At 43.6% G+C, this 19,504-nt stretch overlaps 1 protein-coding gene across 1 annotated transcript in view; it reads left to right on the top strand.

Annotated features, from left to right (window-relative positions):
• ABCA13 (ATP binding cassette subfamily A member 13) overlaps nt 1-19,504 on the top strand; it is a 396,112-nt gene that overhangs the window by 5,770 nt on the left and 370,838 nt on the right. Inside the window, exons 2-3 of the mRNA XM_069587332.1 lie at nt 15,766-15,859; nt 18,011-18,134. Coding sequence (XP_069443433.1) covers nt 15,766-15,859; nt 18,011-18,134 — 218 coding nt within the window. The remainder of the gene's footprint in view (nt 1-15,765; nt 15,860-18,010; nt 18,135-19,504) is intronic.

Raw genomic sequence — 19,504 nt, 5'->3', positions numbered from 1 at the left:
GGTTGGATCCACGGGTTGGGAAGATCCCCTGGAGAAGGAAATGGCAACCCACTCTGGTATTTTTGTCTGGAGAATTCCCTGGACAGAGGAGCCTCGTGGGCTACAGTCCCATGGGGTCGCAAAGAGTTGGACATCACTGAGTGACCGACACTTTTACTTTCTTTCATATGGGAGGGAGAATGACAGGATCTTCAAGGGGAGGATTGTTTCTGGGATGGTGGGTTAGCTTCTGTGGGGAGAAAAATCAACCGAAAATCACAGAACAAGCGCCTTCTTATTTGATGGAAATCCTGGAGTTTCCCTGGTTTTTTAGTTGTTTTCTTTAGCCTGCATAGGCCTGGATTTTGCAATGATTAGAAAGACTGAAAAAAAAACCAAACAAACAAACCTGACCTCCTGGTAACAATAACTGCAGAGACAGAGGCAGAGGACCTTGGGGCTTGATTGATGCAATTGTCTTGGAGCTGAGGCTGCCTCCTGGGGAGCCTTCTAGCCTGAAGAGCGCCTTTTCCAGCCGAGGATCCAGGGGCCACTTTGCAGGGCCCCGCTCTGAGGTCAGCTCTGTGCTCTCCACTCCACATGCATCTCCTCAGCCCTTGGCTCTCACCTGCTGGGGACCTTTCCTTCCTGCCCACCCGCTGCTGCCATCAGTCACACCCATGCGCCCTGGTCCTGGGGTGTGCTCACCAGCAAGGACTGGTTTGAAGCTGAAGCTCCTGGCAAGAGTCTGACCTGGATACCCTAGTCTCTCCCACTGCCAATGTGGAAAAGAATTGTTCCTTAGGGCCGGTTGGAGGGAAGCGGAGGCAGGGTGCTTGCATCTCATCTTGAGCTTTGTCTCAGACTTACAGAATCCCAGCCGAGTGTGGGGCAAGGGGCTGCCATAGCAGCAAAACGGGGAGTGAAAGCAGAGTTGTGCTGTGAAAGCAGGTGGACCTGTGAGCCCAGAGTCCCTCCTCTGCTTGTCTCCTCTAGCCTGGGTCTGGGTCGTGCTGCCCGCCCAGTGGCCTCCGAACATCACCTTCTTTAGATCAGGATCCGGACTTGCCTGGTTTCGCCACAGCCTGCCTGGCAGGTCCCATTTCACTGCCTGGGTCTGGAGCCTCACTGCTGGGGCCCCCAGGGTTTCCTCCCGAGTTCCTCCAGTGAACAGCCTTCACATAACATGTGCAAGGTTTATTTGTTGAGGGCTAACCCACTCTAGTACTCTTGCCTGGAAAATCCCATGGACAGAGGAACCTGGTGGGCTGCAGTCCATGGAGTCACAAGGAGTCGGACACGACTGAGCAACTTCATTTTCACTTTTCACTTTCGTGCATTGGAGATGGAAATGGCAACCCACTCCAGTGTTCTTGCCTGGAGAATCCCAGGGATAGCAGAGCCTGGTGGGCTGCTGTGTCTATGGGGTCGCACAGAGTCGGACATGACTGAAGCAACTTAGTAGCAGCAGCAGCAGAGCTAGAGAAGGAAATGACAACCCACTCCAGTACTCTTGCCTGGAGAATCCCAGAGACAGAGGAGCCTGGTGGGCTGCTGTCTATAGGGCTGCACAGAGTCGGACATGACTGAACTGACTTAGCAGCAGCAGCAGCAGAGCAGCTGAGTTCCAGAGCCAGCTGAGTTGCACCCATATGGCTGAATAGGACAAGACGCTACAAACAACAAGGATTAGGAAATTCTTGCTGGGGATGGTTTGGCCATCTCCATGGGGAGCTGCTCGAGGGCCCTGTCTCTAGTGCAGCCTTATAATCTGTCAGTCTCACAGCTGGTGTGGTGTCAGACCCAGACACACAGGGCCTGAGCTCCCCTCCAGAGGTGGCTCCCTCGTTCCCAGCCTGCTGAAAAAGTAAGTCTTAGAACAAATCCAAAATAGCAAGATAAGCCAAAGGGAACTCAAATTAGCATCCATCTCAAGGGTTTGTGCTACCCATCGGTGGCTTCTCTCCAGAAGGGATGTCAAGTCCCGTGATGCCAGTGGTGTGTCCAGGTTCTGTCTCACGGCCCTGTTGTTCTCCAGCTGTTAGAGTGTGTATGTCATCTATGTGCGCATAGTAAGGCTTATTCAATAGTCTACCTTGAGGGTTAGTGTAAGAAGGAGTGTTTTATACACACACACACACACACACACGCACACACACACATATAGTTGCATACAAACTGCCCATTCTCTTCCAGTTTCTTTTAAAATTTTTTATTTATTTTAATTTATTTTGCTGCGCTGGGTCTTAGTTGCGGCACACAAGATCTTTAGTTGCAGCGTGTGGATCTTACTCATGGCATGTGGGATTAGTTCCCTGACCGGGGATTGAACCTGGGCCCCCAGCACTGAGAGTAAGACCATGGCTAAGAGCCACTGGACCACCAGGGAAGTCTCTCTTCCAATTTCATAATTAGAGGCTTGGTGATTTCTTTTGCTCATTGGTTATTAAGACCTCGCTACACGTATTACCAGTGTCTACAGCTTGTTGTTCTTTTTTTGTAACTGTTCAGACTGAATTTGTGTGTCTTGTCTCTCTTTCTCTTTGAAGTCTTTTGTAATTCCTAAACTGCAGAAATTTCATACTCCATTCATCCTTAGGTTTGACCAGCATTCTCCTACTGCCTTCTAGTTTTTCTACTATTGAATGTACTGTTCTAGACTTCTGTCTACTCAGAGTACACATCTGAGCACTGTATAAGACTTTAGTTTATCTTTGTGACAGAGTCCGAGTTCAGGTGGCCTAACAGTATGGTTGAATGCTTCCTTGCCTCCCTGAACCAAAAAGGTTCTTTTGCGATATGTTTTGAAACATAGTCGAGTCTGTTTTGGACTTCCTATGCTGTTTCATGAACTTTCCATGCATATCCGTTCCTGCACCAGTTTCATTTTCTAAAAAGTACCTATATGGGAGAAGGCGATGGCACCCCACTCCAGCACTCTTGCCTGGAAAATCCCATGGACGGAGGAGCCTGGCGGGCTGCAGTCAATGGGGTCGCTAGGAGTCGGACCGACTGAGCGACTTCACTTTCACTTTTCACTTTTATGCACTGGAGAAGGAAATGGCAGCCCACTCTAGTGTTCCTGCCTGGAGAATCCCAGGGAAGAGGGAGCCGGGTGGGCTGCTGTCTATGGGGTCACACAGAGTCGGACACGACTGAAGCGATTTAGTATTAGTAGTATACTTTAATATGGGTTTCCCTGATGGCTTTGCAGGTAAAGAATCTGCCTGAAGTACAGGACACACAGGAGGCTCGGATTTGATCCCTGAGACAGGAAGGTCCCCTGGAGGGGGGAAATGGCGACCCCCTCCAGCATTCTTTCCTGGGAAATCCCACGGACAGAGGAGCCTGGCAGGCCATAGTCTGTGGGGTCACAAAGAGTCGATACAACTGAGCAGCTGACTCACGCATGTATACTTCAGTATGTTCTATTATACTGTTTTTGTAGGATTATAATCTTTCACAGCTCATCTTTGCTTTTGGAGCATGTGTCAGGTCAGTTCAGTTCAGTCGCTCAGTCATGTCTGACTCTTTGCAACCCCATGAATCGCAGCATGCCAGGCCTCCCTGTCCATCACCAACTCCTGGAATTCACTCAGATTCACATCCATCAAGTCAGTGATGCCATCCAGCCATCTCATCCTGGGTCGTCCCCTTCTCCTCCTGCCCCCAATCCCTCCCAGCATCAGAGTCTTTTCCAGTGAGTCAACTCTTCGCATGAGGTGGCCAAAGTACTGGAGTTTCAGCTTTAGCATCATTCCTTCCAAAGAAATCCCAGGGCTGATCTCCTTCAGAATGGACTGGTTGGATCTCCTTGCAATTCAAGGGACTCCCAAGAGTCTTCTCCAACACCACAGTTCAAAAGCACCAATTCTTTGGCACTCTGCTTTCTTCACAGTCCAACTTTCACATCCATACATGACCACTGGAAAAACCATACCCTTGACTAGATGGACCTTTGTTGGCAAAGTAATGTCTCTGCTTTTCAATATGCTATCTAGGTTGGTCATAACTTTTCTTCCAAGGAGTAAGCATCTTTTAATTTCATGACTGCAGTCACCATCTGCATTGATTTTAGAGCCCCCCAAACAAAGTCTGACACTGTTTCCACTGTTTCCCCATCTATTTCCCATGAAGTGATGGGACCAGATGCCATGATCTTTGTTTTCTGAATGTTGAGCTTTAAGCCAACTTTTTCAGTCTCCTCTTTCACTTTCATCAAGAGGCTTTTTAGTTCCTCTTCACTTTCTGCCGTAAGGGTGGTGTCATCTGCATATCTGAGGTTATTGACATTTCTCCTGGCAATCTTGATTCCAGCTTGTGCTTCTTCCAGCCATATATGCTCACCAATTATATTTTAGCATCATTTTTGTGTTAAAAATGATACCAATTAAATTTGGATCAGAATTGTGTTTGGTGTGAGCGGGTGCTTGCGGGGAGAGGGTCTCAGCCCTCCGCTTCTGTGCCTTGTGGTGATCTTGGCCATCTGTGCCCCTGTGGCTGGAGCAGTCAATCCCTGGATGTGCTCCCCTTTGCCTTTTTTCTCGCCTGTAACCTTTGCCTCCTTCTGGCTGTAGCCTTCTGTACGACTTAGCTGTGGCAGGAAACAATATCAAAATCACTTTTTTGGGGTAGGTATTTTTCCAATTGTCTCCTTAGAAGCATCCATTCAACTGGAATTTTTGTTTCAAAAACTCTGCACATCTACTGCTTTGAAACAAATAATTCACCTGATTTCTGGAAAGGATGCACCAGTGTGTGTCTCCTAACAGTGTTCCCTTTAACTTGGGTGACCTGTTTGCTTGTTTCCTTCGAGTCCTTGAGGGAAGAATTTATTTCTTGTTCATTTTTATGACTCACCCCGAACTCTCCCCACCAGTGCTGAAAAGAAGGAAGTGTCTAATGAATGTTTATTTAATTAAAAAAAATTTAAATTAGTCTTTCTTGGTGTATAGTTGCTTTATAATAATGCATTAGTTTCTGCTGTACAGCAAAGTGAATCAGCTATGTGCATTTAAATGAATGTTTAATGTATGGGTTTGAAAGAAAAGCAATTGTTTTTCAATATAAAGCTCAAAAAATCAAGGAAAGAGAGGGTGTACTTGTTTCTCCCCTTCAGTACCAAACTAACTCCATAACCAACTTAAAGGTTTGCAAAAGATCCTCTTGGGCGGGAAATTTACACTCTGAAGAAGGGACTGTCGGAAGCCATGGCTCTGAGCAGTGGTGGACTTGGACCAGCTCAGCTGATGGTTGCCATTGGACTTTGGCTTATTCTTTGTCTGAACCCACTTCTCTTGCAGTGTTTTATAGCAGGGACCTTATAATACTTCTGGGAAAGTCTCCTTTCCTGAGTGCCTGGCATCCAGAAACCTGAGCACTCCAAAGAGACACAATAGAATTTCACGCTTATTGTAAAGCCCTTTGTTTCCAAGGAGAAGGGAGGCAGCCTAATTATAGGTGGGACTTCAGCTTCCTCGATATTTGAACCTTTTTAGGCTGTTTTCCTCTTCTCAGCCAGTGAGATCCCTGAGATCTCGTGACCTGTTCCTCCCTCCAAGGACCCTCTTTCCTTCTTCATTTGTTTACAATTTTGCTTTTTGTCCCCAAGTGTTTTATTCTTTGTGGTTTTCAGCTGTAATGAAATCCTCATGCTACCCAGCGCAACTTGGAGGTTTTAAAAAGGGGTTTAAACTCAGTCAGTAAGCTATTTTGTTCAAGTGAGATGGAAAGTTAGCATATTTAATTTGCAGGCATGAGGCTCAGTCTCCAGATTCAGCTTCCGTCACAAACAGGTGCAGGGGCTGCAGGGAAAAGACTTTTCTCCGTGGTCCCCAGTGTGTGAAACCATGCCGTGTTTCCCACCTCGCCGATGTTGGGAGGATAAAGTGATGGGTGAATGAGCACTCTTGAGCACTCAGGGTGAGAACAACAAACGGTTGGAGGAGGGCCTGGTGCTCTTCACAGCGGTGTCTGCAGCGTTGCCTCCTTGTGGGGCTGGAGGCTGGGCTCCACACGCTTTCAGAGGCACTCACGCCTTCCTTCCGGGCGAGGATTCTGGTCCTGTGTGTTCTCTGCTGCTTCCCCAGCCCTTATGCGCTGTACGCGCTGCCTAATGAAGGAATCCATTCACTTGTTTTACAGCTCTAGTGCACCAGTATTTTATTGATCCATCCTCCTATTCTTTCTCTTTTTCCTGCATGACTTCCTCCAATTTTTCCCATTCACAAATAATGCTATTATAAGCAGTCTTGAACACACCTTTGGAAAACAAGTGTAATACCTTTTCAAAAAGTAAGTCTTATGTTGAATCTTTTATTATAGGTTAAAACTAGTCCAATATAGGGAGTTTCCTTGGTGGTCTAGTGGTCAGGAGTCTGCGCTTTCCTTGCTGTGGCCTGGATTCAGTCCCTGTATTTCTGTCAATTGTTACTTTATATATATTGACTACATTTGTTAAGCATATAAATGCATAGCATTTTATAGCTTCCTATTGTAACACCTTTTATTATGTAGTGATCCTCTCTGTGTATAATAATGCTCTGTGTCTTCAAGTCTCTTGTTTGATATTACTGTAGTTCATGTATTATTTACCTAACTGTATCTTTTTCATCTCTGCTTTCATCTGTTCTATATCCTTATGTTGACTAAACTGGTTTCTGGTTATCTGAAACTTTTACCCTCATTTTTGAGAGATGAGTTTTCTGGGTACGCAATTCTAGATCAACCACATTTCTCCAAGGGATCTAAAGATATTTAATTGTCTTCTGGTTTCCTGCTTTTAGTGAGTTTTTGGTAAGTCTCATATTCCTTTGAGGTCATGTGTTGTTATTATGTGAACTGCTGCTGAGATTATCTCTTTGACTTCTGTATTTGAAGTTATTAATGTGGATTTCTGTTTCCTGATATGTGTTCTATTTCCTTTATCAGTGAAATCTGTGTATTGCATATGTTCTGGAAAATTCTCAGCCATTAGTTATTTAAATATTGCCTCACCTGCTTTCTCTCCAGTCCCCTTGAGGGAACTTGTTCCTTTGTGATTCAGTCTTAAAGATTCAACTCATGACTGACTTCTTATTTCTTTTTAATTAATATTTTTTGGTCAGTTCCTCTTTCCAGGTCTTTGGAGATTTCTTTTTACTCTCTCATTTCTGTAAGATCAGCAATACAATAAAACGATTATTTTTTTTTTTCAGCAGGTGTTGCCTTATTGTTCTGGTCAGCATAATATTTGAAGCAAAGTGATACTGGATTTTTAATTTGGTCCCATTTTCATTTCAGCTGGATTTCATTGCTAAGCCTTTTTATCTCCTCAGGGTTCATGGTTAATAATTATCTGTGTTCTTTTACCATGTTTGAGTCAGTTCTAGTGAGGTGGATGAACCTAGAGCCTGTTGTAAAGAGTGAAGTAAGTCAGAAAGAGAAAAACAAATACCTTATATTAACGCATATGTATGGAATCGAGAAAAATGGTATGATGAGCCTGTTTGCAGGGCAGGAACAGAGAGGCAGACATAGAGAACAGACCTGGATACAGCGGGGAAAGGGGAGGGTGGGAGAAATTGAGAGTAGCGTTGAACATATACGGTACCATTTGTAAAGCAGGTAGCTAGTGGAAAGTTGCTGTATAACACAGAGAACTCAGTGTGGAACTCTGTGATAACCTAGAGGGGTGGGGAGGAGGTTCGAGAGGGAGGGGATACATGTATACTTATGGCTGATTCATGTTGTTGTATGGCAGACGCCAACACAACATTGTAAAGCAATTATATTCTAATTAAAAATAAAAAATTATCTGTGTTCTTTTATGGTTGTGAATGTATGTATGTTGGTTTTTATTTAAGGATCATTTTGGCTACATATCATATGATTATCACACTTTCTTTCTCTTAGAACTTTGTAAATATTGATGCATCACTATCTAGCACTGGATATTTTGAGGACATGTTTGAGGCCAGGTAGGTATCTTTCCTCCTCTGTGGATATTTTCATAGGTATGACCTAGAGCCAGACATCCTAGAATGCAAAATCAAGTGCGCCTTAGGAAGCATCACTACAAACAAAACTAGTGGAGGTGATGGAATTCCGGTTGAACTATTTCAAATCCTAAAAGATGATACTGTGAAAGTGCTGCACTCAATATGCCAGCAAATTTGGAAGACTCAGCAGTGGCCACAGGACTGGAAAATGTCAGTTTTCATTCCAGTCCCAAAGAAAGGCAATGCCAAAGAATGCTCAAACTACTGCACACCTGTACTCATCTCACATGCTAGCAAAGTAATGCTCAATTCTCCAAGCCAGACTTCAGCAGTACGTGAACCCTGAATGTCCAGATGTTCAAGTTGGATTTAGAAAAGGCAGAGGAACCAGAGATCAAATTGCCAACATCCGTTGGGTCATTGAAAAAGCAAGAGAGTTCCAGAAAAACATCTACTTCTGCTTTATTGACTATGCCAAAGCCTTTGACTGTGTAGATCACAATAAACTGGAAAATTCTTAAGGAGATGCGAATAGCAGACCAACTTACCTGCTGCCTGAGAAACCTGTATGAAGGTCAAGAACAACAGTTAGAACTGGACATGGAACAACAGACTGGTTCCAAATAGGAAAAGGAGTACATCAAGGCTGTATATTGTCACCCTGCTTATTTAACTTATAGGCAGATTACATCATGAGAAATGGCGGGCTGGATGAAGCACAAGCTGGAATCATATCAGTAGCCTCAGATATGCAGATGACACCACTCTTATGGTAGAAATTGGAGAACTAAAGAGCCTCTTGATGAAAGTGAAAGAGGAGAGTGAAAAAGTTGGCTTAAAACTCAGCATTCAGAAAACTAAGATCATGGCATCAGGTCACATCACTTCATGGGAAATAGATGAGGAAACAATGAGAGACTTACTTTTCTTGGGCTCCAAAATGACTGCAGTCATGAAATTAAAAGATACTTGCTCCTTGGAAGAAAAGTTATGACCAACCTAGACAGCATATTAGAAAACAGACACATTACTTTGCCAACAAAGGTCCGTCTAGTCAAAGCTATGATTTCTTTCAGTGGTCATGTATGGATGTGAGAGCTGGGCTGTGAAGAAAGCTGAGCACCGAAGAATTGACGCTTTTGAACTGTGGTGTTGGAGAAGACTCTTGAGAGTCCCTTGGACTGCAAGGAGATCCAACCAGTGATCCTAAAGGAAATCAGTCCTGAGTATTCATTGGAAGGACTGATGCTGAAGGTGAAACTCCAATTTTTTGGCCACTGGATGCGAAGAACTGACTCATTGGAAAAGACCCTGATGCTGGGAAAGGTTGAAGGCAGGAAGAGAAGGGGATGACAGAGGATGAGTTGGTTGGATGGCATCTCCGACTCGATGGACGTGAGTTTGAGCAAGTTCCGGGGTTTGGTGATGGACAGGGAAGCCTGGAACGCTGCAGTCCATGGAGATGCAAAGAGTGAGAAACAACTGATTGACTGAACTGAACTGAACTATTTTGTCTTCATCTTGGGTGTTCAATAGCTCTAGGGCAACTGCAGCTTTTTTTTTTTTTAATTACAGCATACTCTTTCAGTCTTGAGACAAAATTTTCATCAGAGTTTTCTCTTTTTTAGGGAAATTCTACTGTTAAATCTTTGAGCATATTTTTCATTACATTTGTTGAATTCTCTGTTTTAAGTATAGCACTTAGCATTATAGGACTTCCCTGGTGGCTCAGATGGTAAAGCGTCTGTCTACAATGCGGGAGACCTGGGTTCAAGCCCTGGGTTGGGAAGATCCCCTGGAGAAGGAAATGGCAATCCACTCCAGTACTATTGCCTGGAAAATCCCATGGACAGAGGAGCCTGGTAAGCTACAGTCTATGGGATCGCAAAGAGTCGGTCACAACTGAGTTACTTCACTTCACTTACCATTATATTGTGGAGTTCTTGCTTTTCAAAGCTGATTCTACTAGCATTTTGTGTTAATATTTTGCCTTTAAAACGTTTTTTTTTAAGAATTCAGTGTTGTTATCTCAAACTGTTTGTCTAACATAGAAATGAAATTTAACCAGTGTCTATCCTCTTTTTTTCTGGTGTTTAAATCACTTAGAATTCCACAGTAATGCTTTTTGTTGTTTTTTCCCCTTAGATCTGTAACCACTTTTTTCATATAGCATCTTTTTCCTAGGCTCTTATTTTCTGAATGTTTGTTCTTCTTACATTGTTCTTTGTGAAACAGGTATATGAAAGTCTTCGTGTTATTTGAGTTGCTTCTTTGCCCGTCATGCTCCTTGACTTTCTTTTGCTTTGCTCCTTTCCAATGTTTAGACAGCTGTTTCTCTTTTCATCTGACTCATCCTTGGGCAGCTTAGCCCAGGTGATGCATTTGTCTTGACTCTCTTTTCAATAAACCCGAGACAAGTTTGATTTCTCCCTCAAACTCGGGTGCAGCATCTGAGCAAATCCTTCATGTGCCAGGTTTCTCCAGCAGGAAGGAGAGAGGCTTGGGGAGCTGGTGGGGACGATGTGCAGTCGTGTTAGCCTCCTCGCTGTGTTCCGAGCTCTCTTTCAACATCTTGTCACTCAGCTGTGTCCAACTCTTTGCAACCTCACGAACTGTGGCCCACCAGGCTCCTCTGTCCATGGGATTCTCCAGGCAAGAATACTGGAGTTGGTTGCCATTCCCCTCTCCAGGGGATCTTTCTGACCCAGGGATCAAATGTGAGTGTCCTGCATTGCAGGCAGATTCTTTACCATCTGAGCCACCAGAATAGCCCTCCTTCAACACCTTGTTAGAGGTTTTATTCCATATTCACTATCCAGTTAGGGAAGTTATTTTCTGACTGTGGGTTCTTTCCTCATGTTTGTGTACAGCCTAAGGAGCGTCTCCAGCAGTTAGCTCCTTGTTCACGTTCCGTGTGTCATTCGAATATCCCCGGCAGCAGTTTCCTCACTCCCGGGGTCAGGGCACCCGAGTCTGCAGACGCATGTGATGTGGAGAGTCACTGGCTCTGGAGACTCTGGGCCGCGCTGGGACTGAGCCCTGGCGGGTGACCCACCCTTAGGCAGGTGGCCCCCTCCCCATCTCCTCTAGCTTTGTTTCTTTTCATTTTCCTCTCTCTTGTGGTGTCTGGAAAAAGGAAGTCTGTGAGGAGATGAGGGGATTTCAGTATACCCTTTCCCCCAGGGCTCCTTCATGCGCACTTTTGTGTGTAGGTGTTGTTAAGGGCTCCCCCCAAATGCCGTGGTGTTCTGAGGGGCCTGAGGGCAGAGCTCCCATAAGCGTGCCTGTGGGGTGTGGGATGTGGGCTACAGACTGGCATCTGGGCACTTCCGGCGGGAGCTTCTCTGCTGGCACACACGGCAGGAAGAGGGGACTTTGTGGTGGTTTGGAAGAGCGGTCCCTGTTTCGTGAGCACTAGTGGGGCTTCCAGAAGGCTGTCTTCCTCGAGAGCGGGCCTCCAGCAGCATCTCCTTCTGGCTGCCCCTGGCACAGCTTTGGGAGCCCTTCCTGCTGCTAAGAAGCTGTGCCTAGGGGGCCTGCAGCGCGGGAGACCTGGGGAAGCACAAAACATAACCCGAAAGCAAGAGTCGAGGACAGTAACAACCCATGAGGAGAAAAATATGACAGGAAAACAAGATGAGACAGGGGAGGCTGCTTTTATGTCCCTGCAGGAAAATAGTCCTGTGAAAGGAGGTGATTCACTCACTCACAAGGCACCGCCGCACAGCACACCTGGGTCGACCGTGGTTTTCTTCTGAACCAAGGAAGTTCACATTCAGACCAGTGGGAGATTTTTCCTACCGTTGCTTCCCAGAGGGTCACTGATTGGCTTGTAAATTTAAAAAAAACTGAGTTACTATAATTTTATGTTTAATTGGAGTTTTACTTTTATTTCAGGATCTTCAGAGAAACTTTTCAATTGTGTTTTATTTATTTATTGGTGGATAAGAAATGGATTTATTTAGAGAGAAACATACCCCACAGAGTGTGGGCCATCTCACAAGGAAAGAGAGGCTGAGTTTTATTTTTTTTTAAGTATTATTCTCATTTGAAACTAGAGATGTGCCATTGATTTTATGACTAGGATGACAAATATTTATAATTTCACAGTTGCCATTGCCTATTTTAATTTGGCCTTGACAAGATCCTTTAAATTATGGCGGGTTTTATATGTAGAGAAAGAAGTCTAGATCCTAAAAATAAAAAGATTGATAAACTGATTGCTTAAAAGATTTAGACAAGGGACTTCCTTGGTGGTCCAGTGGCTAATAATCTGCTTTGTGATGCAGAGGACACAGGTTCAAGTCCTGGCTGGGGAACTAAGATCCCACATGCTGTGGAGATACTAAGCCCTAAGGAAATGGCAACCCATTCCAGTGTTCTTGCCTGGAGAATCCCAGGGATGGGGGAGCCTGGTGGGCTGCCATCTATGGGGTCGCACAGAGTCAGACACGACTGAAGCGACTTAGCAGCAGCAGTGCTGAAACTACTGAGCCCTCGAGCTGCAACTAGAGAGTCCATGTGCTGCGAGGAGAGATCCTGCTTGCTACAACTGAGATCCAAATAAATAAACATTTCAAAAAAGATTTGGACAATAGAAAGTCTAATAAACAGTGGAGAAAATATTTTTATTGATGGCCTTTGCTTATATCTACCCATTAAAATCTAAATTAAAAAATAATACATACTTTGGCTCAAAAATCTTGTTTAACAGTGCTACCTCAAAAATATACTTACAAAAGTCAGCCAAATGTACAGAAAGCTCACAATAGCACTGGTGCCGAACAGAAAACTTTGCAAATTCCATAACTGGGAGACTGGTTAAATAAATTAAAATTTATCGTATCTTCTTATGTTGTCTTTAAAAACAATGGGGCTGATCTACAAGTACTGATCCAAAAAAAATTGTTACATTTATTTATGTTTGTAACAAATGAGTTAAGAAAACTGTGTGAATCTCTTGGGAGAATGGTTGTATTCTTCCTGTACTTTTTGAATACCCTAACCATGCATCTATTTGTGAATTTATAATATCAAAAGGGGTGGGACTTCCCTGGTGGTCCAGCGTCTTAAGATTCTGTGCTCCCAATGCAGGGGGCCCAGGTTCAATCCCTGGTCAGGGAACTAGACCCCATAAGTCGCAGCTAACAGTTCACATGCCACAGTGAAGACCAAGGACGCCACATGCACAAGGAAGACCTGGTGCAACCTGATAAATAAATGTTGAAATAAGAGGATCTATATGAGTCTTGACTCTGTGAGCCATTTTCAGTTTTCTTTATATTTGTTTGTTTTAAGAAAAGGCTATGTTATATTATTAGGGGCTTCCCTGGTGGCTCAATTGGTAAAAATTTTATTATTTTATTTTTAACATTGTATTATTTATTTTAACTATTATTTAAATTATAAAATAAAAAGTTAATAACAAAAATTATATTATAGTTATTATAATAAATGTTATCATTATTGTGTTATTTAAAATGTTTTAATAATAAATAATATTTTATTTTATTTGTTATTTTATTATTTATTAATAATAGATTTTTTTCTTTTTACATGATAGTATACATGTTTCAGTGCCATTCTCACAAATCATCCCACCCTCTCCCTCTAAATTTAGTACTTTTTTTTCAACCTCCCCAATTAATTATGTATTTATTCTTCCTAATGAGGTCGTTATTATTTAACATGAGGTATATTTTCAATCTTGCACATTTATATTTAACCAGAATTAATTACAGACACCCCACCATCCCTGTTCATTCAAGAAATGACTCATTTGTTCTAGAGGATGAACAGGTGACTTAAGTTCTTCTGCAGAGTGTTTGACCTTTGGTAATTAAACCAATGAATTTGGTTTAATTACTATCCTTTGAGCCAGAGGGATCAAAGTTATGGCCAATCTAGACAGCATATTAAAAAGCAGAGATGTTACTTTGCCAACAAAGGTCTGTCTATTCAAGGCTATGGTTTTTCCACTAGTTATGTATGAATGTGAGAGTTGGACTATAAAGAAAGCTTAGTGCCAAAGAATTGATGCTTTTGAACTGTGGTATTGGAGAAGACTCTTGAGAGTCCCTCAGACTGCAAAGAGATCCAACCAGTCCATCCTAAAGGAAATCAGTCCTGAATATTCATTGGAAAGACTGATATCAAAGCTGAAACTCCAATCCTCTGGCCACCTGATGTGAAGAGCTGACTCATTTGATAAGACTCTGATGCTGGGAAAGATTGAGGGCAGGAGGAGAAGGGGACGACAGAGGATGAGATGGTTAGATGGCATCACTGACTCAATGGACATGAGTTTGAGTAAACCTGGGAGTTGGTGATGGACAGGGAGGCCTGGCATGCTGCAGTCCATGAGGTCACAAGGAGCTGGACACAACTGAACTGAACTAAGCCAGAGGGTGCCCTCCCTCGAAGATTTCTCTTTTATCAGGGTGGGTGGTGTTGGTTTTCAGCACTTTCTCAGAGAACTTTCCATAAGGATACAGTTTCTGGCATGAGAAATACTTCCTCATGACTCATTTCCAAGAGGGTGCTTTCTTTTCTCCTTTAATTACACCAGGGATGGAAACGTTCTTTCCCACCTGAGTTTAGTCTTTATGGTTTCAGACCACATGTACTCACCCGGCCACACAGGTCTGTCTGCTGGACCTTCTGGGGAAAGGCTGGGACCAAGCCTAGGATGTAGGGCCATGGTGGCTCAAAGGCCAACACAGTAAAGGGACGGGAAGCTCACTTTAGTTCAAAGCATCATGATTTTGGAGTCTGAAAGAACAAGACGTGCTTTTTCTTGTTGACAGCATCCTTAACGTCCTAACCTGCAGATTCTTAGGCTTTTGTCTGTGCCTTTATTGGTCTGCGCCTTGCTTGGTCTGTGTCTTGCCGTGTCTGTGTATGGCTATAAACTTTTGTATTTATAAACTGAGTGGAAGCCAACAGAAGAACATTATGCACCAGAAACCAAGTGGAGAATGTTGGCAATAAAAATAATCTTGTGATAATTGAGGATTTTCTATTAAGTTTTCGTTAGGCTATTCTTTGGGTATTTCCTTCTTAAATAATTAAATTCCGTGTATCAATGTCAGTTCCTTTTCTTTTGACTTTGAAAATGCAGGATAATACAAATTACTGCAATCCGTGTGAGTGGCTCTTTTGCAATCTGTGTCAAGAGATTTGACTCCAATAATCTGACTTTTCAGAGTTTGTTCCAATCTCAAGAAAGTAATTTCAAAGAAAATTACTTTTACAAAAAAATTTATTGACAAAAGATGTAAATTATGATGCGTTCATTTGTAAGAATGTTACATAACTAGTAAGATGATAGTTAAAAACAGTGTATGGCAACACATGAAAATATTCATGAGATGAAACCAAGTGTTCACCACCACCAGCCCTGGAAAAATAGCTACTTGGGTGGAAAAGTCAGACATGTGAAAGAAATGAGAAAAATAAAAATAGTGAATTTGTTGGAGTGTGAGAAATATGGATGAAATTATTTGTTTAATTTCTTTAATGTCATAAGTTCTTCAATAAATAAAAATGTGAAGAAAAGGGGAGGAACAGAAGCCAGGTCTGATAGGAGAAGGACAAGGAGCTGACAGTCGTGGATCTGGATACAGTGAACACGGGCCATCACTGTGGGGCCCGTCTCAAATGATTGTTCTTAGGGACGCACAGGAAGGATGACAATGACTTCCTGTAAAGGAAGCCTGCTCTGGCCTACGAGCCCTCCTTCAACAAGGGGAGATCTCATAACGCTTTGTGATTCGTTTAGACACTAATTTTTTGGACAACTTTCCAGGTGCTCTCCCTGGCCGAATTCTTCTGGCCTTGTATCCTGTTCATGATTCTGACCGTACTTCGTTTTCAAGAACCTCCCAGACACAGAGACAATTGTGAGTTTCATTTTTATTATACTTTTTGATCACCAACATCTAGAGAAGAAAATGCAGCGTTCTTTTTCTTCTGTTGCTCTTTATAAATTCTGAATCCTGAGTGAAATGAATGGATAGGGTTCTCTTGTTTATACCTCTATTTCTGGGATATATGCCAGTAGGCATCTATTTGGGGCTTCCCTGGTGGCTCAGATGTTAAAGCATCTGCCTCCAATGCGGGAGACCTGGGTTCGATCCCTGGGTCAGAAAGATCCCCTAGAGAAGGAAATGGTAACCCACTCCAGTATTCTTGCCTGGAGAATCCCATGGATGGAGAAGCCTGGTAGGCTACAGTCCATGGGGTTGCAAAGAGTCGGACACGACTGAGCGACTTCACCCCTAGGCATCTATTTAGGTTTTTTCTCTTAAGAATGATATTCATGTTTGCCCAATCTAACAGATAGATTTATTCCTCAAATTAAGCTGTCTCAATTCAGGATATAGGTGTATAAGTCATTATAAATGTAGAAAGAGGAAAGGAAGAGGTAAACGTGGGGGAGATGCATTTCATTTTACCAGCGTGATGGTGGTAGTGGTGATGGTGGTGATGATGATATTGATGGTGATGACGATGGTGGTAAAGCATTTAGAAACCATTATTAATAACTTCCTCTGCTCCAGGTGTTTTATCAGAAAGACCATTTAGTTTATCTGGTTTAAACTGCAACAGTATCACTCCTTGAGAAATGATTGCCTGTTTTGTTTCTATCATGCCTATGCTCACTTGAAATATGGATAATGTGGTTAATTCTAAAAATGTTATATGATTGGAAACTATTAAGGGGTGACTTTTATCTCAAATAGTATGTTTACTATTCACAATAGTAAATTAATGTATTTATTCATATGGCAGATAATGTTTTGAGTGCCTTTGAGTCCAAGCTTTGGTGAGGATGAAGTGGTGGACACAGTATTTTCCCTGTCCTTCCAGAACTTACTGTAGGGCCAGACTATGATAATGCAGTAAGGTAGTGCCATGTTGGGACTCCATACAGGGTACCAGGAGCAGAGGAGAAGTGGCTGCTCCATTCTGAAAAGGGGTTCTGAGGAGTTAGCAAATGTGAATCTTGGTCAGATGAAAGAGTTCAGGGGAGGACAGATCTGGGCAGAGCAGATAGCGTGGGGGAAGATCAGAAGAAATGGAGTTTATATGAATGGGAAGCAGACATGTGGCTGGAGGAACAAACAGGTTCAGGTCAGTAAAAGCCTTGAAGGATGTGGAAGATGGTGACTTCCCAAAGGGTGCTGAGGGGTGGGCTTCCCAAGTGACACTAGTGGTAAAGAGCCTGCCTGCCGTGCAGGGGCCATAAGAGATACAGGTTCGATCCCTGGGTCGGGAAGATCCCCTGTGGAGGAGCGTGGCAACCCACTCCAGTATTCTTGCCTGGAGCATCCCATGGATAGAGGAGCCTGGTGGGTTGCAGTCCATGGGGTTGTGAAGAGTCGGACGCGACTGAAGTGACTGAGCACACACACACACACACGTCTGGGTGGGACTGCTGAATCACATGGTAATTCTAGTTTTAGTTTTTTGAGGGGCCTCCACTCTGCTCTCCACAGTGGCTGCACCAAGCTACACTCCCACCAACCGCATCGGAGCGTTCTCTTTTCTCCAGGAAGCGGTTTATTGTACCATTTGTCCTGAAAGCCCTTGGATCCTATCCAGTTTTTCTAAACGTCTTCGCGTTAAATGACCTTTAGTAACCACACTCAAGTTATTAAGAATCCAAGAACTCCTCCGCTTTTATATGAGATGAAAGGAGGTGCTTGCTCTGATTCTTCCAACCCACAGCCTATTCACAGTGTCTGGAGGTGAGGTTGAATGAGGAGGTATTAACACTCCCTGAGCAGGAAGAGGAGTCTCATGCAGTTGTGCGTATGGCCAGGCAGAGCCATCCTGCCTTGCAGCCTGTGGGTAGGCCCTGGAGGAAAGGTGCTAATGTAATAGGTTTCTGTCCTTTCTTTTTTCTGTTGGGCTGCTGAGGTGTTTTTTTAAACTAACAACAGGACTAATAATGTAATAACATGATATTACATATTACTGAACTCACTAGGTATTCCATTTCTGGGACCAGTCGTATGGACTCATTCCTGCCTTGTATCCACATCCAGGCTATTTGCAACCCCGAGATCTGCCCAGCCGGGGCGTTTTCCCCTTTGTCCAAGGCCTTCTTTGCAACACCGGGTCGAGGTGCAGGAACGCAAGCTATGAAGGGGCTATGGAGCAGCGTTTTCGGTAAGAGAAACACAAACATCCTTTCCATGGGAAGCTCCTGAATAGAACCGACATGAGGCTTTTAGTTCAGCCTCAATAATTTGGGGTGAGCCAGCCATCATAAGAAACAGAATTTAGAGTCACCAGGAAATCAGCTTTATGACATTCAGACTCACATGCAAACAGCCTCCATAATGGTTTGTTTCCAGTAACAGGTCTTTCTGCAGCTGTTCCAAGAGTCACAAACTGATTGCTGATTAGCAGATGCCTTTTGCTTGTCATAGTTTGTTTTCTGTAGGTTATACTCTGACCTCAAAATTACCCTCTTGGCCAACTATGCAGTTTTGGCACCAAATGCTCGAAAACAAGTATTTGTTTGAGTTACCCACTGGGCTTTTCCTACTGTGCTATTTTGGACCAGCATCTATTCGCAGCTGAGATACACTTGACCTGGACCAGCTGACAGTAGCCCTCGTGACTCTGGATGCTGAGCCTGCCTGTGTTTACCTGTGGCAGCAGTCTGGCACCAAATACTAAAAAGAGAAGCGATGGGAGGTATTTTATGTGAGCAGAGTCAAAATACAGAAGATTTTTAACTTGGATCTCCCTGAAGGCTCTGGAAACTTCTCTCAGTAGAGTTAGAAATGAAAAGCAGCTGAGTCATCAGATGGTTTGAATTTTTCACATGTTGAATAATCTGTCTTTGCTTCCTCCCTCCTTCCTGCTGTTGACCCGTCTATGGCATTGAAGTGTAAAGCCTGCTAACATAAGTGATCTTTAACTTTCAACTGTAAGTTATGAGAATGCAAAGCTTCTAGGTAGTTTTGGACATATCTGGTACGATACTTTTAAAGGGTGGGTGCTTACAGGTTTTTTGAGAGAGGTAATATAAACATATGATATTAAGAAAATCATTTGAGAGTAAAGTGTAAAGTCATAACCCTGAAATACATGGTGGGCTTTTTGTATGTGCAGGAAAGAAAGTGCCTTTCTGGGAAAATGAGAAGTGTTTGAGGCTGATCAGCGTTCCCATTTCAGGTCTCTCTTACATCTCTTCATCACTCAGAGTGGGAAATTTGTGTGTCCTTGAAGGGGGAAAAGTGGGGCTTTGCATGCAAACCGTATCGACCCCATCTCTTCTTTGTTTTGTGCTTCTGAGCAGTTTACTTAACGTCTCTGCATTTGCTTCTCACTCCCCTCCTTCCATGTTGTGAGTGTTGAAGTGCTGGCGGGGTAGCCCTCCTGTGGTGGGAGTTAGCACTCACCCATCCCTATGGCTCTGGCTCCAGCAGTCACACTGACGCTGGAGTCTCCACATCAGAGAATAATTCTGCCTTTGCCTCCCAGTCCACTCTGCCCCCTCACCTCCACTTGCTGAAACCAGATGGTCA

Source organism: Ovis canadensis, chromosome 4 (assembly GCF_042477335.2).
Source record: "Ovis canadensis isolate MfBH-ARS-UI-01 breed Bighorn chromosome 4, ARS-UI_OviCan_v2, whole genome shotgun sequence".
Classification (NCBI taxonomy): domain Eukaryota; kingdom Metazoa; phylum Chordata; class Mammalia; order Artiodactyla; family Bovidae; genus Ovis; species Ovis canadensis.
Note: the sequence above shows the minus strand (reverse complement) of the source record. Positions and strands in the feature narration are given on the sequence as shown.